The sequence below is a fragment of the Phyllobates terribilis genome, unplaced genomic scaffold (genome assembly GCF_046119375.1).
Source record: "Phyllobates terribilis strain yellow unplaced genomic scaffold, ASM4611937v1 Scaffold_1__5_contigs__length_1240528914, whole genome shotgun sequence".
Lineage (NCBI taxonomy): Eukaryota > Metazoa > Chordata > Amphibia > Anura > Dendrobatidae > Phyllobates > Phyllobates terribilis.
The window spans coordinates 452,526,080-452,549,796 of record NW_027362761.1 but is presented as its reverse complement, the minus strand read 5'-3'; the positions used below and the strand labels follow the sequence as shown (position 1 = coordinate 452,549,796).

The following is a 23,717-nucleotide window of genomic DNA, read 5'->3' as shown; positions in this document are numbered from 1 at the left end:
AACCCCTTTAAAGCCCAAGACGTACTAATACGTATCTGCGCCCTGGGCTTTAAGAGCCTGATACGTATTAGTACGTCTTTGCGATCGCGCCCGCACACATGCTGTGCGGGCGCGATAGCCGCCGGGTGTCAGCTGATTGTCACAACTGACACCCGTGCTATGTGCAGGGAGCGGTCCCACTCCGCTCCCGGCACTTTAACCCCGCAATGCTGCGCTCGAAGTCAATAGCATCATTGCGGGGGCAAGGGGAGGTGATCGGGATACTCACCTCTCCTGCCGGCCTCCAGCGCTGTTTGCCGCGGCTTCCCGGATGTTGCCATAACGACCCGATGTCGTCATGACAACATGAAGATATTTTGGTCATGCGCAGTGCATGACCAAAGTATCTTCTGCATCTGCAGTGCTGACAGCCTGTATAGCATAAAAAAAGTGAAAGTCCCATAGTGGAACAAAGAATAAAAGTAAAAAAAGTGTCAGAAAGTGAAAAAAATAAATAAATAATCCACCAAAAATAAAAATATAATGTACCCATCAATAAATATTATTATGAAAAAAAAAAACAACAATAAAAGTACACATATTTGGTATCGCCGCTTTCGGAACGACCTGACCTATAAAACTGTCCCACTAGTTAACCCCTTTAGTAAACACGGTAAAAAATATAAATAAAAAATGAAGCAAAAAACAATGCTTTATCATACCGCCAAACAAAAAATGGAATAACACGCGATCAAAAAGACGAATATAAATAAAAATAGTACCGCTGAAAACATCATCTTGTCCCGCAAAAAACAAGCTGCCATACAGCTCCATCAGCTGAAAAATAAAAAAGTTATCGCTCTCAGAATAAAGCAATACAAAAAAATATTTTTTTCCATAAAATAGCTTTTATTGTGCAAAAGCGCCAAAACATAGAAAAACGATATACAGTACAGACCAAAAGTTTGGACACACCTTCTCATTTAAAGATTTTTCTGTATTTTCATGACTATGAAAATTGTACATTCACACTGAAGGCATCAAAACTATGAATTAACACATGTGGAATTATATACTTAACAAAAAAGTGTGAAACAACTGAAAATATGTCTTATATTCTAGGTTCTTCAAAGTAGCCACCTTTTGCTTTGATGACTGCTTTGCACACTCTGTATAAACACACACAGCCTCCTGCTTTTAATTCACAGTGCCTTAAAGGGGTTGTCCAGGCACCTAACTCCTGTAGGGAGGTGAGCGGTGCTGATGACATGGTTTCTATACACACATAGAAAGACGATGACTGGCAGGTACTGGGCAGATGTGTGCAGACATGACATCATTAGCAAAGCTCACCTCTCCATGAGGAAGTCAGTAGCACTAGACAATCCCTTTAAGGCGCTCTGTGACATAAAAGCAGGAGGCTGAGAGAATGTATACAGGTCACAGATACGGAGGTGACTTCTAATATTCTCTATCTTTTACATTATACTTTGTAATAGTCATCTTGCCTGCTGCAGAACCTCCTTTTGAAGTACGGAAGGTGTGGGGGTGGGGCTTCTTGTCCACTATCCACTGTATATGTATAAGAGGCACCTATGAATGAAGATCTGCACAGACCTCTCTAATACACACTCAAGCTGCTGCAGAACCTCTTTCATAACTTCATGTCAATCCGAATAAAAATGGTTTCTATGTAGCAACAATCATTCATTCCTAGATAACCATGCAATTAGGACATCAGAAATATTGATATTTACAGACATGCCAGAGGAGAATTTCCAGAGAGAATGATTCTTTTTGGCGTTTACCATGTGGTCACTTACCTGTGATGAAGGATTAGTCGCGATAATGGGCGGAGTCTGAGAGTGCAGGCAGCTGTCATACCTTCACCATGTGTTCCGTGATCTGTTTACAGTTACCATAGTAACCGTCCCAGCATTACCATCGGTTCCCCTTAGTTTGTCCGTGCCCTGTACCGGTAGGGTAGGGGAGCTCTGCTACACACATTACTTTATATACATAGCTTGCGCGACGTCTTTGCTTATGGGCAGATTTGCATTACTTATGTATGAGATGCCCTCACTACATATGGCGGCAGCAGCCTGATTCATGTTCAGCCAATCACAGCAAGGCAGCGCTGTGGGAGTGTGTACAGTGATGCGCATGCTCAGTTGGCGGAACAGGATGTTTGCCGCTGAGTACTGTGAGCGCGCAGGTTGAGTGACCGCCGGCGCTGTAGGTACGTGTGCAGTCAGTGCGGCATTACTGTGGCTTGTCATCACAGCTCAGACGTCGGGTTTTGTGCAGAGGAAAATTTTACGTTGACTATGAATGAATGGCTTATAGTGTGCGCTTACAATGTGTCTTATCCTGCTTGTACATATTTCTGATGGGAGTCGTGTAAATGAACATGTCCATGTTATGGTAGCTGTATACAGGACAATGGATCAGGCTACTATGTGCTCCAGCTGGTGTGTCTGCTGTGCTGTCACTGCTAGTCTGTGTCATACAGGTGGGGGGACCAGGCCACTGTGCAGGTGGAGGGAGGTGGGGACCGGGCCACCGTGGGGGGGGGGGGGGGGAGGAACTGGGCCACTGTGCAGGGGGGGGGAGGAGCTGGGCCACCGTGCAGGGGGGGGGGGGGGAGGAACTGGGCCACCGTGCAGGGGGGGGGGGGGGGGAGGAACTGGGCCACTGTGCGGGGGGGGGAGGAACTGGGCCACTGTGTGGGGGGGGGGGGAGGACTGGGCCACCGTGCGGGGGGAGGGACTGGGCCACCGTGCAGGGGGAGTGGGGGGAGGAACTGGGCCACCGTGCAGGGGGGGGGGGGCAACTGGGCCACCGTGCAGGGGGGGGGGCAACTGGGCCACCGTGCAGGGGGGGGGGAACTGGGCCACCGTGCAGGTGGAGGGAGTTGGGGACCGGTCCACTATGCGGGTAGGTGGAACTGGGCCACTGTGCGGGTGGGGAGACGGACCGGGCCACTGTGCGTGTAGCGAGTACAGAGCCATTGTGTGGCTAGCGCATCTTTTCTTCTTTTTCTAGTTCTTGATATTTTTCTCCTGGTTTTCATTTGCGCCTAATTCCTCTTTTACTTTGCACCTTTTTTACAGCCTATATAACGTATTCTTTCTGTTAACCATTATCTGAAGGGTCTGAGGTTTCAAGATGTTTTTGGCTGATCTATCAATTGCAACCCTTTAAAAAGTCGTTACATTTGCCACAAATATACTCCAGTCCTCTCCCACCTGGCACCGGAGTAATTCTATGTACATCTGCTACTTTGGTATAAATTTTTACGCCATTTATTGAAACGTGACCTATTTTTACACTTAAAGAGGTTGTCCTCTACTTTTACATTGGCCTGTCCTTAGGATAGGTCATCAGTGTCTGATCTGCTGGGATCCGGCAGGATAGGCCGTCAATGTAAAAGTAGTCGACAACCTCTTTAAAAAGTTTCAAAACAGGTCTAAGACAAAAATAAAGAGCATTTTTTATGTTGAGGAAAATTCATGAACTCACATGCGCCATTTTGAAGAATTTGGCTCAATAAACGGCAACGAATACCACAAGACGAAAAAAGTAAAGTGACTTATAAAAAAGACACAAATGATGAATCAGACCTCTGTCCCAATATCATGTAGGCCTTGGCATTTCCAGCTTCACAAAAGAAGAAGAACCTCGATTCTAGAAAAACAATAGATTTTCCACATTGAATAATCAAGCTGTGACCTCTGACATGTCCAATATTTTCTTTGGAACCGAGTCTGTCCCAGGAAAAAATCGCAGCATGTGTGAGTTTGATCAAATATTTGGATCACACTCCGCCACGCAAGTCGATGAGTCCGTGGAAAACATTAGACTGCACTCGGATTACGTCTGAGTGCAGTGCGATTTCCAAAGACTGACAGAATTGAGAAATTTTTTTCTTCATCTTCTTCTCATCCAAGGGAATCGGATCACACTATGATCAAACGCTGATCAGAGTGTGATTTGCATAATTGACTTGATTCTCTCAGATGACAAAAATATACGCTCGTCTGCACCTAGCCTTAACACTGACAGTAATGCATCATGGAGCCTGACATGCATAAAGCTGAGATAATGATACACCTTTATCCAAGGCTCATCATCACTCTTGTCCTAATAGTATCCTGCCGGGAGTAGTAGTCATTTCCAATTCTGACGGTGAGGTGCAGGACAGCACGGCTCGGGTATGGTGGCACAGACTTCAGCTGTGGTGTATTGCCAGAAAGAGATTCGGATTGCAGTGGATGTAAATATAATCGTTAATGCTTTATTCCATAGATTTAAAAATATCCATGATGATGGAAGATAAGATTACTCTAATGTGTTTCTGGCGTTACCACTAGGGATGTGCAAACCTGAGCTGTAAAGTTTGGAGTTCATACCGGACATCTAGTATCCAGCATTGAACTCTGGACAGGGACTTCTCCCAGCACAGCAAATCAACAAGCTGTTAAGCTGTAGGCACTTCTAGAGTCATCACAGCCATGCCAAGTATTGGCATGGCTGTGATTGGTCGACGCCACCCGTGAACCGGCCTGTTTAACCGCCGGATCACATGGGGTCCCCCTTATTTTTAATAACCAGCCAAGGGAAAGCAGACAGCAGTGAGCTGTGAAGGGGCCAATATCTATGGACCTTCCTAGCCTATTAATATCAGCACCCAGCTGTCTGCTTTGCCTTTGCCGGTTATTAAAATGGGGGGGACCCCTCCCAAAATGACGTGGGGTTCCACCCTATATTTAGTAATTAACTAAGTCAAAGTGCACAGCTGGGGGCTGATACTAACCCGTGGGCTTGATGTCTGTGCCAGCTGCTGACATCAACCCCACAATTCCATTACCCCAATTTCCACTGCACCAGGGAAATTGGGAAGAGCCGAGGCTAAGTGCCAGAATTGGCGCATCTAATGGATGCGCCATTTCTGGGGCATCTGAGGGCTGGTCTTATTACGCTGGGATGGGGCCAATATCCATGGCAATTCCAGCCTATTAATATCAGCCCCCAACTGTCTGCTTTGCCTTAGATGGGTATTAAAAATAGGGGGGCTCTCATTTTTAATAACCAGCAAAGTCAAAGCTGACAGCTGGGGGCTGATATTAATAAGCTGGGAAGGTCCATGGATATTGGCCCCTTCCCAGGATAATAAGACCAGCTCACAGCTGTCTGCTTTCCCTTGGCTGGTTATTAAAAATAAGGGGACCCTTTGTCCTTTTTTTATTTATTAACAAGTACAGTAAAATACACATGCAAGGCACTGCTCCACTTGGACCTCCCCCTTCTGTTTCAAGAATTATTATTTTTTTTATACTATGTTATTCTAAATAATTTCCCTATCCACATTTGTTTGCAGGGCAATTGTCCTGCTCTTACCCCCATTTGCTTCCTTTTTCAGCCCCCTAGCCCTTACTACAACCATTTTACAGCACGAACGTACGGGTCACCGCTGACTTCTGTGGGGTTCGGGTCCAAGGTTGAGGTCAGGTGATTGTGGCAACCATGTCACCTGACTGAGCACTCCATCCCTCTCCTTCTTGGTCACATAGCCTTGACATAGTTTGGAGATGTGTTTTGGGACATTATCTTGTTGCAATACAAATGATGGTACTACTATGTGCAAACCAGATGGGGTGGCATGTCATTGCAAAATGCTGTGGTAGCCGTACTGGGTAAGAATGCCTTAAATTTGGAATAAGTCACCAAAAATGGCACCAGCAAAGCACCACCACATCTCCCCCTTCATGCTTCACGGTGGGCATCACACAATGGCAAACATATGCTCACCTTTTCTGTATCTCAGAAACACATGGCAGTTGGTACCAAAAATCTCAAATTTTGAGTAATCATACCACAGCACAGATTTCCACTAATCTAATGTTCAGTCCTTGTGTTGCTTGGCCCAAACAAGTCTCTTCTTGTTTGCGGTCCACAGTAGTGGCTTCTTTGCAGTAATTCGACCATAATGGCATGCTTTTCTTAGTTTATTCTGAACGGCTGATGTTGAGAAGTGTCTGATACTTGATGTCTGTGTATCATTTATGACGGCTGTAATCTTTGGTACTGTCAATTTGCATTTTTTGAGACTAGTAATACTGATGAACATATCCTCTGCAGGAAAGGTAATTCTTGGTTACCCTATCCTCCGGCGGTCATCATGAGAGCCAGTTTCATGACTGCACTTGAGTATACCTTCAAGGTTCTAGCAATTTCTGGATTGGCTGACCTTCATTTCTTAATTTAACTATGACCTTTCATTTCTCTTTCCTTAGTTGAGTGGTTCTTGCCATATTCTGGTTTAGAACAATTGTGGAATAGGACTTGGCACTGTATGGAACTGTGCACCTACACTGCCTCTGCAAAACGCATCTGATATTAACACATTCTAAAGGCCTGTGATTCCACAAATGAATTCTTGCTTACGCATTTATTGGAAGTCATCCCAGGTAGCACTTTTTGCTGCGTTTTTGCATGTGTTTTTTGCATGCTTTTTTTTATTCGTTTTTGTACAGCAATGAATGCTATTTGGAGCTAAATAAAGATATTTGAAAAAAAGAGACGTGGGACATTTCTTTAACCTTTGGATTACCGTCGGACCTGAGGTGAGTACATTGGTTAATTTAAATAATTAAAGAATGTGTCTGTTGTATTTCAAATAAAGTGTTTTATTCTTGTGTGTGCATTTATTTAACTCTTTACTTACAGGTTTTGTAATGAGGGTGTCTGGTTGACACCTCTTCAACACTAAACCTAGGGTTTTGTGTCAGTGACACCTAATCCCATTACCCCTAATCCCATTACTCCTAATGCCATTCAAATATGAAGTGTCATTTCTGGCTTTATTTAACCTAGGAAGGGGACATTAGGCCTACATGTTCCCTGGCTATTAATAACAGCTCACAGCTGTTTGGCTGGTTAGCCTTTAGGCTACTCCCCATGATCAGCAACCAGCAGATCTTTGAACGCAGCGTATTTTCGCTGCGTTCTAATGCCACACTTGTTTTGTCAGTACATGCGGATCCGCCGCAGTACATGCGGATCCACTGCATGTAATGACATTTCAACCTGTCAAAATCTGCAGCGGAAACGCTAGCAGTTGACATGCTGCGGGTGAGTTTACGCAGCATAAAACAAAACGCAGTGGGCATGGGATTTCTTATAAATGAAATTAAATGAAGAATTAAATTTAAAAAAATGCGTGGGCTCCTGCATCATTTTCATAACCAGCAGAGGGAAAGCCGACCACTGGGGGCTGATATTACTAGCCAGGGAAGGGGCCATTAGCCAAAAATGTTCCCTGGATATTAATAGCCCACAGCTGTTTGCTTAGCGTTTACTGGCGTTTTACGTGGGGTTCCCCTATAAAATCTAACCAGCAAAGGCTAAACAAACAGCTGTGAGATGATATTAATGGCTAGGGTAGGGGCCATGGATACTGGCCCCCTCCAAGACTAATAATATCAGTCCTCAGCGGCCCCAGAAATGGGTTCATGTCAGCCTTGTATTGGCAGCTGGCATCTGGCATGAAGCCCAGGTTAGTAATGGAGAGGCGTCAATAAGACGCCCCCATTACTAACCCCATAGTAAAGGTTTTTAAATAAACACAAGGCCTGAAAAAATCATTTATTTGAAATAAAAGTGCACACTTTTAATCATTTATTTACAAAATAAAAAACATAGTTATACTCACCTAATGCCTTATCCGCTGAAGCCATTGTCACCTATAAAAAACAACCATATCCCTCACCTGTCCGACGTGGTGACATAATCCAGTGTCCCACGAAGATCTTGATCACTTCTTGAGCAGTCACCTCAGCAGTCACTGATGTGACTGTTCTAGAGGACAGCAGGCTATACACTGACACAGGAGTGTAATCACTCCTGTCAGTGTATAGCGCTAAGCTGCCGTGAGAAAGGTCACATGAGTTCATCAGCTGATGAGCTCCGGTGACCTCACTTACTGCACCGCTGCATGAAAATTTTATCACGCAACATTGGTGCAGTAAGTGAGGTCACTGGAGCTCATTAGCTGATCATCATCTCTCTCCTGGCAGCCCAGTGCTATACATTGGGGGAGCAATGACACTCCTGTCAGTGTATAGAGTGCTGCCAGGTGATCGGATCGCCGTGGGACACTCTGGATTACGGCGGATAGGTGAGTATACACTGTGTTCCAAATTATTATGCAAATAATATTTTCTCAGATTTTTCCAAATTACCTATATGAATTGCAGTCATTGTAATTTTCCAGTCAAATAACTATTAGAGTACAATTGAAAGGTTTTTGTACAAACTGCCTATGATAACAGTATATTTTTTAAAAAATAAAAAACTCAAACTGCACTCAAAATGCATGTTCCAAATTATTATGCACAGCAGAGTTTTCAACCTTTTCATTTTAATAAAGAACAAAAAAATGGTCATTTTTGAAATTATAAGCATTAGCAGGTTATTACAAACTGAAATCAAACAGTTTTCAACTCAAAACTTTATTCTAGGTGATGTTACATTTGCACATAGGACCACTTGTTCGAAAGGAGCTTCTGAACTCTCTCGTCCATTGAATTTGTCAGGTTTTGGATGGTTTCTGCTTCAATTGTTTTGCATGAGGACAGAATACCCTCCCAGAGCTGTTGCTTAGATGTGAACTGCCTCCCGCCATTATACACACTCCTTTTGATGATGCTCCAGAGGTTCTCAATGGGGTTGAGGTCAGGGGAGCATGGGTGCCACACCATAAGTTTGTCCCCTTTTATGCCCATAGCAGCCAGAGATGCAGATGTGTTATGTGCAGCATGAGACGGGGCATTATCATGCATGAAAATGATGTTGCTGCGGAATGCACGGTTCTTCTTCTTGAACCATGGAAGGAAGTACTGTTTGAGAAACGCAACATACATTATGGAGTTCATCTTTACCCCTTCAGGGATCCTAAAAGGGCCGACAATCTCTCTCCCCATGATTCCAGCCCAAAACATTACTCCACCTCCTCCTTGTTAGCGCTGTAGCCGTGTTTGCATGGGGTGTCCATCAACCAGCCATCCTCCACTCCATCCATCTGGACCATCGAGATCATTTCATGCATGATAATGCCCCGTCTCATGCTGCACATAACACATCTGCATCTCTGTCTGCTGTGGGCATAAAAGGGGACAAACTTATGGTGTGGCACCCATGCTCCCCTGACCTCAACCCCATTGAGAACCTCTGGAGCATCATCAAAAGGAGTGTCTATGATGGCGGGAGGCAGTTCACATCTAAGCAACAGCTCTGGGAGGGTATTCTGTCCTCATGCAAAACAATTGAAGCAGAAACCATCCAAAACGTGACAAATTCAATGGACGAGAGCGTTCAGAAGCTCCTTTCGAACAAGGGGTCCTATGTGCAAATGTAACATCACCTAGAATAAAGTTTTGAGTTGAAAACTGTTTGATTTCAGTTTGTAATAACCTGCTAATGCTTATAATTTCAAAAATGACCATTTTTTTTGTTCTTTATTGAAATGAAAAGGTTGAAAACTCTGCTGTGCATAATAATTTGGAACATGCATTTTGAGTGCAGTTTGAGTTTTTTATTTTTTTAAAAATATCCTGTTATCATAGGCAGTTTGTACAAAAACCTTTCAATTGTACTCTAATAGTTATTTGACTGGAAAATTACAATGACTGCAATTCATATAGGTAATTTGGGAAAATCTGAGAAAATATTATTTGCATAATAATTTGGAACACAGTGTAATGTGTTTTTTTTACTTTAACATTCATTTGTTTTAACTTTTTTTTTTTCACTGTGAGCACAGATGCCGGCTGATGACAGCTCCCATCAGTAGCACCTTCTCTCGCTATCATAAGAGGCAGCAGCCGTAGGCTGATGGGAGGAGTAGTCTCTCATCAGCTGATGCCTGTGACCCGCGGTCAATTCTTCGTGCATTTTTGCATCGTTTTTGACCTGTCGACTTCAATTGAGTCATTCAAATAAGCAGCAAAAATCCACAGCAAATCTGCAAATATCTTTATACCTGCATTTTTGCTGCGGATTTGACGGACTCAATTGAAGTCAGTAGGTGAATAACGCGGAGAAACAGCACAAAGAATTGACATGCTGCAGATTTAAACCCAATTACAATCCTGACCGTTAAATTCCTGATCAGCACTTAAGGGTTGTCATTGCATTAGCACAAGGATTCCCTAGCGTTTTTGGCCCATTTCTGCTCAGAGAAAACGCACCAAAAATGCACTGTGTGCACACAGCCTACAAGTCACAGCAGTCTTAAAGGGAATGTGACATCAGAAAATGATCTGTTGTTTTAATCAGGTTTTTAAGTTAAAGGGAACCTGTCACCTCGTGGGACGTACTGTATATGACCTACTAATATGGGCATACAATGTTAAAGCAGTCCTACCTGTATGCCTCATATTAGCGGTCTTGTTGTGAAATCGTCTTTTATTTCATTCAGGGCTGTGGATTCGGTGAGCCAAACCTCCGACTCCTCAATTTCCAGACCGCTACTATGGGCATACAGGTGATAGAAATGTGAATCTATACTTACCTGTATGGCCCATATTAGCAGTCTGGTTTCTGCGTAATCACATTTTTATTAAATTATTTCTGCTAAGCAACGCGTCCCCCAGATGCCAAGAAATCCATGCCTACTATCCCTATTTCCATACTCACCCCACCTCCCCTGCACAGGACCCTGTGACGTGCAGTTCCCGGCCGGATCCCGCGCCTGCGCTGTCTCCCCTGTGAGGACGGCGCTCTTCTACCTGACGACCGTACAGCCTTGTGGAGCAGGGAACTTGTGTGCAGGCGACATGTGTATGTGGGACATATGATGTAGGTATAGAGAAGGATCCGATAGGTCAATAATTTTGTTCTCTGGGAGAGAAGTCGCTGTCGGGGGGGTATGGAGAGCACAGGAGCTCTTGCGTATTGGAGACTCGGGAGTGATGGCTGTCAGTTGAATGGTTGGCTTAATGATTGTTATTGACTGTTTATGGGGCATTATAACCGATATTTCTGGAAAGCTTGGCAATATTTACCGTTGTTGACAATACATAGAAATTCCATAAATGGAAGGTTATGAATCAAGGCAGAAAGAGATAGGCAATGAATCATTTTAACTTACTGTGTTATGATTCAAGGAGAGGTTTCAAAAATATGGAATAAAGGACTGAAATAATTTTTAATGGATCGGTGAGTGCCGTCTCCTCCTTCTCCTATGCTTGATACTGAATGATGTTTGGCATATCACATGTGCCGCATATTAAGCAAGATTGGACATTGACTGTCAGTTGATTGGTGCCGATATACTCTTTTGATATAGTAATGGATGCAACAGCACCAAGGGCTTAATATAAAGCATGCATAATCCACAGAATATATAAGTCAGTACTAAAGAGAGAGGCTCATAGTAAAAAGTCAGAGGTAACACAGGTGAATCAATGTACTCAATGTGCGTCGCTGAAACCCCACATGTGTTTCGCACTTTCTTCATCAGGGGGCGTGCTTATATAGGGAGACACCTGCTAATCAATTGGGACTAGGAGAAGCCCGCCAAGAACTGCATCAAACTAGTCACGTCACGCCCTATTGTCCTTTCCAAAAAATGTTTTTTTCTGACCCACTGCAACATTTCAGAGTAAAACATACCTGGCTACAATCGCACTCCCATTCTCAGATTCATCTTGCCTGTGGTTTAGGCGGCATGAATCTAATGACTGGTTCCCTTTAACTCCTGTAATATGAGTCCAGTGCCACAAAACTAGCAGAGCCATGTAAGAATCACAGAGAACAATCTCATTGTGAAATAGTGGATATATATATAATATGTGTGTGCGATCGGATACAGAAGCCTGTTATTGTGCTTACGGTTTTGTTAGTCTCCAAAGGGAAAAAAGGAAATACTAGTCTACTACAATTCCAGTTGTTGCGCTTCTAATCCTGCAAGTCAATCTACAGTGAACAAGAAGCTCATATCAAGCCCTTGGCAGCTTGAGTTAAAATTAAAAGGCATACTTAACTGTGGAGACTGTCAAGTGTGGAAATAATATTTGTCCAGCTGGACAGCTTTCTTTTGTAGTGTCTAAATGAATGTTGAGATTCCGTCGTCTTGAAAGCTCCGGTGTCAGGAATGTAATGTGGACTGTTTGTGGTTTGACAGGGATTATTAAAATCAGATGAAGTGAAGGGAAACGAATGTGAGAAGGCAAAATTGACAGTGACACTCTCCATTATTCGGAGCTAGGATCATGATGACTTTTTTTTGATATGATGGCTTCTAAATGTTAGATTTCCTGTTAAGAATTGTTAACCAGCAAACAAAAGTCCCGTTTATTTTCTCGTAATGTTCTTTATGATTTCACAGATAAACTCTGTACTAAATGATTATTTTCATATAGGGTTAGTCTTCCATTATTATATCTTGACATTGGGGCATATTGTCTGGCTGGAATGAAACAAGTGAAGCATGAAGTAAACTGACTGTATGTTAAAAGGGTTTTCAGACCTAAATTTGCTATTTATTTTTTTGAGTCCCCAGTCTACTATAAGGCTCTAATATTGCCCTCCGCCCAACTAGCCTTTTCTAAGTTTCTTGGTGTCCAAACTTCTGCTTTCTTCCACTTCATCCCATTTCCGTCTGTTTAGTTCCTGGAAGGGCAGTTTCTGTCTGCCTCTTCCGCTATGATGCGTAGAAGTAGCCATCTGAGCCCCCTCTCTGGCCATCTTTACATTACCTTCTTTAGCAGAAGGGCTGGCTCGCTGCCCCACATGGAGTTCTGCTTCCTCCACTCATCCTCATGTGGATTGCTATATGTCCCGATCACTTTATCTGCTCCTCCTACAGTCTCAGCGGTCAGGATGTCGCTCATCATGTCAGCTGGATAGATATCGGCTGGGAACGTGCTTCATCTTCTAAGCATGCTCTGTAAGCAAAGTTCAGCTTTCACTGACATGCGCAGAAGAAGCAGTTGGTCTTCAGCATGTCGAGCCTACCAATCAATCTGATGTCACTACCACTGAGACAGTAGGAGGACCTTCTGGAGCATACGTGTCAAACTCTGGCCGTGGGCCAAATCTAGCCCTCAGGGTGGTTTTATTTGGCCCACGACACCAGTTTGGAGGACTATGTGGGGCGATTATTCTGTATGGAGGACGATGCGGGGCCCATTATTCTGTGTGGAGGAAGATGCGGGGCCCATTATTCTGTGTGGAGGAAGATGCGGGGCCCATTGTTCTGTGTGGAGGACGATGCGGGGCCCATTGTTCTGTGTGGAGGACGATGCGGGGCCCATTGTTCTGTGTGGAGGACGATGCGGGGCCCATTGTTCTGTGTGGAAGATGATGCGGGGCCCATTGTTCTGTGTGGAGGACGATGCGAGGCCCATTGTTCTGTGTGGAGGACCCTGCGGGGCCCATGGTTCTGTGTGGAGAGGACCCTGCGGGGCCCATGGTTCTGTGTGGAGAGGACCCTGCGGGGCCCATGGTTCTGTGTGGAGAGGACCCTGCGGGGCCCATGGTTCTGTGTGGAGAGGACCCTGCGGGGCCCATGGTTCTGTGTGGAGAGGACCCTGCGGGGCCCATGGTTCTGTTTGGAGAGGACCCTGCGGGGCCCATGGTTCTGTGTGGAGAGGACCCTGCGGGGCCCATGGTTCTGTGTGGAGAGGACCCTGCGGGGCCCATGGTTCTGTGTGGAGAGGACCCTGCGGGGCCCATGGTTCTGTGTGGAGAGGACCCTGCGGGGCCCATGGTTCTGTGTGGAGAGGACCCTGCGGGGCCCATGGTTCTGTGTGGAGAGGACCCTGCGGGGCCCATGGTTCTGTATACAGGTTGGCCCGCAACTTTGTCCAAGTTTTTCATTTTGGCCCTCTGTGTGTTTGAGTTTGACATCCCTGATCTAGAGCACAGTGGTTGGGACGTCAGTGAAAGTGGAAAAATCCAAAATATTGCTGGTTATGTGATGAACAGTGAAAACATTTGAGCCTGCCTATTTAGCCCACGATATGTTTATATAAGGTTTATTAAAGGAACTCTGTCACCATGTTTATCCCTCTCAAACTGAGGGCAACATCCCATAGGGACACAGACCCTGATTCCAGCGCTGTGTTACTCAATGAGCTTCTTGATGTAGTTAAGATCAAAGTTTTATCTGCTGCAGCTATGCTAGTCTTCTCAATGATGAACTTTGCCTAACTCCACCAACAGAGTGCCGTCTCCTCCTCCTCCTATGCTTGATACTGAATGATGTTTGGCATATCACATGTACCACATATTAATCAAGATTGGACATTGACTGTCAGTTGATTAGTGCCGATATACTCTTTTGATATAGTAGTGGATGCAACAGCACTAAGGGCTTAATATAAAGCATGGATAATCCACAGAATATATGTCAGTACTAAAGAGAGAGGCTCATAGTAAAAAGTCAGAGGTAGCACAGGTGAATCAAAGTACTCAATGTGCGTCGCTGAAACCCCACATGTGTTTCGCACTTTCTTCATCAGGGGGCGTGCTTATATAGGGAGAGACCTGCTAATCAACTGGGACTAGGAGAAGCCTGCCAAGAACTGCATCAAACTAGTCACGTCACGCCCTATTGTCCTTTCCAAAAAATGTTTTTTTCTGACCCACTGCAACATTTCAGAGTAAAACATACCTGGCTACAATCGCACTCCCATTCTCCAATTCATCTTGCCTGTGGTTTAGGCGGCATGAATCTAATGACTGGTTCCCTTTAACTCCTGTAATATGAGTCCAGTGGTGGAGATAGCCAGAGTTCATGACTATTGAGGACTACATAGCAGGAGCTCATCACAGGGAGGGCTAGAAAGGTTGGAGCAGATAAGAGTGTATTTAATCAAAGCCCAGTAATTGACGAAGCACTGTCAGGGTCTTTGCCCCTACATCATGCTGCTCTCAGATGGGGCATCAAAAACCTGGTCGCAGATTTCCTTTAACATGTTCTCAAAAAATCCCTTAAATACCCACATCTAAAAACACCACATGCATTTTAGCATTTGCACATGTGTTGTTCTCTGCTGTATTTAATGCCTTTGGTTTAAGGCTACGTTCCCACAATGAGCTTTTGGTGAGTTTTTGACTTTGCAGATTTTCTGCACCCATTAAAATTTGCGGAAAAAAAAAATAGCTCACCCTTTGCATGTGGACTCCATTGCCCGGAAAATCTTCAGTGCAGCCGGAAAAGCAATCAATCAAGAAAGGAGGATCCAGCTTCGAAAGTCCATAAAATATCAATGTTTATTGAAAAATAGATTAAAAAGCTAACACACAGCATATGAATAAGGAAAGGGGGAGACTAGGCAGACGCGTTTTAGACCTTCCGGTCTTTAATCATTGCTGACTGGAGGGTCTGAAATGCGTCTGCCTAGTCTCCCCCTTTCCTATGGGGCTGTGTGATTCATATGATATATGTTATCTTTTTAATCTATTTTTCAATAAACCTTGATATTTTATGGACTTCTGAAGCTGGATCCTCCTTTCCTCATTCATTAAAATTTACAACTCCTAAAATGTAAGAGTGGCCAAGTCTTCATATGCGGAGCACAGTGAGGAGCTCTAAGAAACTACGCTCCAGAGTTGCTATCATTAAGAGGTATTGACTCAAACACTTATGTCATGAGGTCTAACAGATCCTTTTTCTTAAAATTTTACATAATCCTTGCCAAAATTATAGGTATTGCCCAATTTATATTGTGTCGAAAATCCAGTGTAGGATTAAAATAAGGACAGACAAGGTTAGGATACATTCACTTCCATTTCTTTTTAAGCTGTTTTTCTGCTGTAAAGAAAAAACCTCCATCTTTTTGGTACGTTCTTTTTTGTCTTCCAGTTGTTTTAATAATCAAATTTGATGGGTTTCCCTAAGATTTGACATGCCACTTTTTTCCACACTAAAAATACATATTTTCCAACTAAAGTCAATGAGAAGCTAATTATTGAGTGTTTTAAACAGTTTGAAGGGCGTTTTTGCACCAAAATCCAAGTCAATAGTTATGTGAACATTCTACTTCCATGTCTGTAAGTCCAAAATTGAGGAGACATCAGTGAGGTTTACAGGTATTTTTGGGGTAATCTCTTTTCATCGGTAATCATAATGATGTGAGGATGAAGATGGACATCAGGATAAAAGAGGAAGGAGCCCATTGTTTTTGCTCTTACACTTTTAGCAGAATCTAGAACATTTGCCACTATCCAATTAGGGACATGACATCTTATCTCTAATAGGCCCTTGTTAAAAGCTTTATTCTCATTTTTCCTTTCCTATCTGCAATGTCGTCTTCAAAGTGAACTTTCTAGCACAGTTCACAGTTTCACATAAATCACTTTAAAAGTAATTGATTTTTCTGATGAACTTGACAGTAGTTGAATAATTAGTGCTTTATTTAAAGCTTGCATATGTCAATCAAATACCTTAGATTACTTAAAAAGGAGATATTAACTCCTTCTGCCGCTTTTTATATCAGCAGTCAACTATGAATCAGTTGAGCATTCACAATTTCAGATAGATGAATTAATAAAATGTCAGGTTGGGTAATACTGATGAATTAATATTCGCTTTCTAAGTATCTCACATTGAACTATGGAATTTTGCATGTGGGTAGAGACAGGTTTTTTTTTATATTGTCCATTTTAAGGTATTAAACCTCAAATGGCGCTCTACATTATTTTGGGAAGTAGTAGGAGTAATTCCAATAATAGAGCAAAGAGGCAGTGATGATATTACATTTATTGCAGACACCAAAAGCAGTTAACACCAGCCTGTATTCTGTGAATAGAGGGAATAAGGTAGAGACTCAAGAGACCCTCTATTTTTTCCAGTAGTTACAACATTCTTTTCCTCCCTCCTTCCCATGCAGCGAATGCAGATTGATTCCCTCCTAGCTTTCTCATTAGTTACAACAGCCTCCCTCATTTAACCAATTCACAAATGCAGTCCTTGTCCCCTCCTAATGTCCCTGCTAGTCACACCAGCCCTCCAATTTACCAGCAGACAATGTAGTCCTCTCCCCACTTCCCCAGTAGTCACCCCCCCCCCCCAGTTTAACCATTAGACAGTGCATTTTTCCCCCACTAGTAACAAGAGCCCCACATTTACTTTACCAATAGACACTGCCAGGGCTGTAGAGTCGGAGCCCATTTTGTCGGAGTCGGTATAAAATGGACCAACTCCAACTCCTAAAACATATAATAATTTGGGTACAGTAGTTCAATGTAGTTTCTGGGGAATATTTTTTCATAAGAATTTGGGAAAGTTATGAAATGTCTTATAAATGTCTGAAGAAGTATAGGAAGGCTGGTTCAGAACCGGCATTATTGGAGCACGACAGATCCTCTGACCGCCGGGGGAGTGTATGCTCCAGTAATGAGGGGGAGGGGGGAAGTGTAGGGCAGGCAAGACAGGTTCTGGTAGTGGGTGACTCTATTATTAGGGGGACAGAAAAGGGGAATCTGTCACAAAGACCGGGATCGCCGAACGGTGTGCTGCCTCCCTGGCGCTCGAGTCCGGCACATCGCGGATCGGGTTGACAGGTTACTGGGTGGGGCTGGCGAAGACCCAGCGGTCATGGTCCACATCGGCACCAATGACAAAGTGAGTGGTAGATGGAGGGTCCTTAAAAATGATTTCAGGGACCTAGGTAGGAAGCTTAGGGCAAGGACCTCCAAGGTAGTTTTCTCAGAAATACTACCAATCCCGTGAGCCACACAGGAGCGCCAACGGGAAGTTAGGGAGGTGAATAAGTGGCTAAAGAGTTGGTGCAAGGCAGAAGGGTTTGGGTTCATGGAGAACTGAGCCGACTTCGCGGTCGGCTACAGGCTCTACCGTAGGGACGGGCTGCACCTCAATGGGGAGGGTGCAGCGGTGCTGGGGAAGAAGATGGCTAATAGGTTGGAGGAGTTTTTAAACTAGAGACGGGGGGGGGGAAACCAAGGAAATAGGTGGGATGTGAGGCAAGCAAGGGGGAAGGGGAGAAGTGAATATAATGAGGGTGTAGAGGGGGGTGGGGATAGTACAGTTAGATCGTTAGAGAAGAATAGGATGCTAAATAACCCCAAAGTTTTATCTTGCATGCTGACCAACGCAAGAAGCCTGACCAATAAGGCGGATGAGCTGCGGGCGCTTATATCGGAGGAGAGGTATGACATCGTAGGTATAACAGAGACTTGGCTAGACGATAGCTACGACTGGGCGGTAAATTTATTAGATTATAGTTTATTTAGAAGGGACCGGAAACAGGGGAAAGGCGGAGGAGTCTGCTTATATGTAAAGTCATGTCTAAAACCCAGACTAAGGGAAGATATAGGAGAGGGAGAAGAGGGGGTCGAGTCCATGTGGGTAGAGATAGAGGGGGCAAAAAATAATAATAAAATATTACTAGGGGTCTGCTATAAGCCACCCAATATAACAGAGGAGAATGAGAATCTGCTATTAGGACAAATAGACAAAGTAGCAAAACATAATGAAGTGATTGTAATGGGGGATTTCAACTACCCGGATATTGACTGGGAAACAGAAACCTGTAGATCTCAGAAAGGAAAAAGGTTCTTGACAAATATTAAGGATAATTATCTCTCCCAACTAGTGCAGGAACCAACGAGAGGGAAGGCCGTGTTGGACTTAATATTGACTAATAGGCCTGATAGAATAACTGAGGTACAGATAGGGGGGCACCTAGGTAATAGCGACCATAATATTATCGACTTCAAAATGCCCTTCAGTAGGGTTATCAATAAGGGAACAACAAAAACATTAAACTTTAGGAGGGCGAAGTTTGATCAGCTGATAGAAAACCTTCAACTTATTGACTGGGACAAAGTACTTAATCAAAGGAATACGAATAGTAAATGGGAAACCTTCAAAAGAATTCTGAATACTCAGTGCGAGAGATATATACCGTATGGGAATAAAAGGGCCCGAAATAAGAGGAAACCAATATGGTTGAACAAGAACGTAAAAGGGGCGTTAAATAGCAAAAAAGAGGCATTCAAGAGATTAAAACAGGAAAACAGTAAGGAGGCACTAATGTGTTACAAGGAAAAAACGAGAACCTGCAAAAAACAAATAAAAATAGCGAAGGAGGAAACAGAGAAACGTATTGCTAGGGAAAGTAGATCAAATCCCAAACTGTTCTTTACGTATATAAATAGTAAAAGGATTAAATCAGATAATATTGGACCGATAAAAAGTGAGGAAGGCAAAATCATAGAGAAAGATGAGGATAAAGCTAATCTATTAAATAATTTTTTTTTGACAACTTTCACAAAGGAAATAGAACTAACAGGAGAAATGAGAAGTGACAAACTTAATCCTCCACTAAGTATGACAAATCTAACCCAAGTTGAGGTACAGAAACGCCTCAGTAACATTAAAATAAACAAATCACCAGGACCTGATGGCATACACCCACGGGTACTAAGGGAACTAAGTAGTGTGATAGACTGACCGTTATATCTTATATTTAAGGACTCTGTTGAGACTGGGTCTGTGCCACTTGATTGGCGACAGGCGAATGTAGTGCCAATATTCAAAAAGGGAGTGAAAAGTGACGCCGGAAACTATCGGCCGGTGAGTCTGACGTCCGTTGTGGGCAAAATTTTTGAAAGCTTCATTAAAGAGGCAATTACGGAGCATCTTGATGCTAATAATCTTTTAATCCCGAACCAACATGGATTCATGAGGAATCGCTCCTGCCAAACAAACTTGATTGACTTCTACGAGGAGGTTAGCTCTCGAGTAGATCAGGGGGAACCAGTGGATGTCGTGTATCTCGACTTCTCAAAAGCGTTCGATAGTGTGCCACATAATAGGTTGGTATACAAAATGAGAATGATGGGGCTGGGGGAAAATGTCTGCAAGTGGGTAGCTAACTGGCTAAAGGATAGAAGGCAGAGGGTGGTTATAAATGGAATATTCTCAGATTGGGTAAGCGTCACTAGTGGGGTACCACAGGGGTCTGTACTAGGCCCAATGTTATTTAATATCTTTATTAACGACATAGTCAACGGGATAAATAGTAAAATATCAATATTTGCAGATGACACAAAGTTATGTAAAACAATTAATACAAAAGAGGACAGTGCAGACCTACAGAGGGATTTGGATAAGCTGGGTAGGTGGAGCATTAAATGGCAAATGAGGGTTAACGAGGAGAAATGTAAGGTCATACATATGGGAAGGAAAAATGGAAGTCACCAGTACTCACTGAATGGGAAATCATTGGGGAATTCAGAGATGGAGAAGGACTTGGGCATCTTGATTGATAGCAAACTAAATTGGAGTGCCCAAAGTCAGGCGGCTGCTGTAAGGGCAAACAGGGTAATGGGATGTATCAGAAGAGGTATAGCTGCAAAGGATGAGAACATTGTTCTTCCACTGTACAAAGCACTGGTCAGACCACACTTGGAATACTGTGCTCAGTTATGGGCCCCAAAATATAGAAAGGATATAAACGAGCTTGAAAAGGTACAAAGGAGGGCAACAAAATTAATAAAGGGAATGGAGGGACTGCAATACCCAGAGAGGTTGGCAAAACTAGGACTATTCAGCCTGGAAAAGAGAAGGTTGAGGGGGGACATAATAAATGTGTACAAATATGTTAGGGGACAGTATAGAGATCTTGCCCGGGATTTGTTCAAAAGGAGGGATATTACGGTAACAAGAGGGCATTCACTAAGACTGGAAGAGAAAAGGTTTCAGCACCAGCATAGGAAGGGGTTCTTCACGGTAAGAGCAGTGAGAATATGGAATTCACTGAGTGAGGAGACGGTAATGTCGGATTCACTACACCAGTTCAAGCGGGGGCTGGATGCATTTCTAGATACCAGGCAGATTTCAGCATATACTTAAAAATAAAATAAAATAGTAGGTTGATACAGGGATTTATTCTGACTGCTGGTTTCAGAGTCGGGAGGGAATTTTTCCTCAGGTGATGATTGGCTAAATCATTTGGGGTTTTTGCCCTCCTCTGGATCAACTTTAGCAATTACAGAACTAACAGGTCGAACTTGATGAACGCAAGTCTTTATTCGGCTTTACAAACTATGTCCTATTCCTGATCTAAGGGTCTAGACTTTTAGCTGAGATGAATCTGTGCTACAGTAAATTTATCACTTAAACATGAGCCGTATATGAGGGAGTCGGAGTCATGGAGTTGGAGTCGTGGTCACGGAAATTGAGGAGTTGGAGGTTTGGCTTACTGACTCCACAGCCTTGGACAGTTCAGTACTCTTCCTCCCTTGACCCACCCCAGTAATCAAAAGATCTCCCCCAATTTAACCAATAGACAATGCAGTATAATTTCCCTCCTCATGTCCACAGTAGTTACGACAGCCCCCCCCCATTTGCGCAATAGACAGTGTAGTCCGCTTCTCCTAATGTCCCCAGTAGTCACAACGGCCCCCCATTTGCCCAATAGACTATGCAGTCCTGTCCCCCTCCTATCTTCATGAGTGGTCACAGCAGCCCAGCTCCTAACTTCTCCATAGTAGTTACAGTTTTTCCTTCTCTTCTACTGATGACCACGGCAGGGCTCAACTTCTTTATCAACCGCATATTAACGTAGGGCTTCCCCCTACCCACTAGGTGGATGAGACTCCCCCCACACATGTGCCATCTTCCACACCCCTATTGGTTTGCCCTGTTCTAACAGGTAGTAGCATAAGTTGTCTTTATAGCCTAATATTGTCATGTACAGTAGACCTAAGCAAATGTAGCGGGTTTAGTATTAAATCCCCCTTCATTTTTAAAGTAAATAATCGGTAACGCTTTACTAGCAGAGGGAAAATTTTGCACAGTTTTTCGGTTTTAAAAAATATATAATGCAACTAAACAGTGGAATGATGTTTTTCCGCTATACGTCTACTTTTAGGATTCCCCACTAGTAAAGAAGCGAGGTTGGGAACATAGCCCACATGACCCTTTTAGGGTTGCACAAAACCCTATTTGTAACTCGGCATCTTCTAATTTCCATACTGTGGCGCACACAGTGACTGTATCTTAGTACACAGCTGCAGGGAGTCCTCTCCTGCTAAAATATAGACTTTTTTTGAGTTATGCAAACTGGAAGATCCGGTATATTCAAAGAGTGAAATGAGATAGATAGGTTTTACTGGCCAGAGAAATGGAAAAGCGCAGTTCATTGCATCCTTTTCTTTCTGTATGCTCTCCTGTGCTGAACGTGGCCCCACTGATTTCAGTGGACTTCTTTTTTTGGCAGTTGCTTGTAATAGTGTAGAACACTGTATCTGCTACAATAATCCTCCCTGCAAACAGCCATTAGAATTTAATTAAGCTACTTAGTCTAGGTTCAAATCGCCGCCATAAATTCTGCTTTTCTTTTCCATCATAGGAACAGAAAAAAGGAATTCATAGCTTTACTGGATCAGTCCTATACATACACAGCAGACATCCGTCTTACAAATAGGCTGTATGTCTGGAAGGAGCTAGAGGACTCATCAGCTCTTCTGAAATGTCTTAGTTATATCTCCCCAAAAATAGTACTTATGAATCGTCTTTCCTCAGAACTCTGCCTTCGATTACCTTCTAAAAAGCCGTCAGTGATAAAGCTGCACCATGGCTGATGTTTTTTTTATTCTTGATCAATTTTATCATTTTTTCATTCTTTATTTCATCTCTTAGATGGCAAGATGGCAGTGACTCTGAGTTCTCAGTTCTCCAGATAACTGGTTTTAGCGATACAGAGCGGGAAACCCTGATCCGGCTACTCGGCCAGCTGCCTTGTGTTTTTATAGATTCTCAGGTGAGATAACTAATGTGTGAGGATCATGTATCTATCTATACCAGGGGTGCACTACCTGCTGCCAGTGAGCCACATGTTGCCCACCATGCCATTTTTTGTGGCCCCCAATATTCAGTATACAGTAGTTTCCATGTCACAGAGAGAAGAGTTGCAAAGTTCCAAAAAATAGGAACAACCAGCTCACCCGCAATGTGACTGAGATCGGGGGAAGCCACTGCTGCTAGACTCAGCGCTGTATACTTCCAATAGAAAAACTCCAGCCGAAAATCCAGGTAACGCTAGAACTTTATTCCAGTAAACAGAGGTCAAGGAACGCTAATATCTAGATGTAGGGGGGCCAAGATATGGTTACACTGTGCCCTATTCATTCTTGCCCATCTGAGCTCCTGAACAGTGTGCTACACGTTTCTGACTGTAAACCAGTCTTTCATTATGGATGATGATGATGATTATTATACATGATGAAGGACTGGTTTACAGTCAAACGCGTAGGAATTTATATTATATTTCTGGATGAAATTGAAGTTGTCATTCATTTTTTAACTGCACTGGAATAAAGTTCTAGTTTTTACCTGGATTTTCGCCTGGAGGAGTTCTTCCATTTGGAAGAAGAGTAGCACACTGTTCATGACCTTGGATGGTGGATGCACTAATAGAGCTCTGTGTAACCATATCTGGGCCCCCCTACACCTCGAGACTAGCGTTCCTTGGCTCTGGTTTAGTACTCTAGAAAGCCATATGTGAGTAAGGCCAGTTTCAGGTGGGCGTAGTCTATATACGGACGGTAATGCCCGGACTGATTTTGGGTCTTCCATCTTGAACCAACAGCCTCATAGACAGATATGAGGGTGTAAGTTCTGTTGTGGAGACCCACAGTCTGGGAATTGTGGTCTGTATACAGACCGTGAAGTATGAAATGCAGCCATCTACTACAAC

General features: G+C 43.5%; 2 protein-coding genes across 2 annotated transcripts in view; one reads left to right on the top strand and one right to left on the bottom strand.

The window, feature by feature from the left end:
- The window catches only part of KIAA0825 (KIAA0825 ortholog), a 580,812-nt gene extending 578,791 nt beyond the window's left edge, over positions 1-2,021 (bottom strand). The window contains exon 1 of the mRNA XM_073678443.1: positions 1,803-2,021. The gene's annotated coding sequence lies outside the window, so the exon portion shown is untranslated. The remainder of the gene's footprint in view (positions 1-1,802) is intronic.
- The window catches only part of SLF1 (SMC5-SMC6 complex localization factor 1), a 120,915-nt gene continuing 98,473 nt past the window's right edge, over positions 1,276-23,717 (top strand). The window contains exons 1-3 of the mRNA XM_073680274.1: positions 1,276-1,286; positions 2,195-2,218; positions 22,661-22,781. Coding sequence (XP_073536375.1) covers positions 1,276-1,286; positions 2,195-2,218; positions 22,661-22,781 — 156 coding nt within the window. The remainder of the gene's footprint in view (positions 1,287-2,194; positions 2,219-22,660; positions 22,782-23,717) is intronic.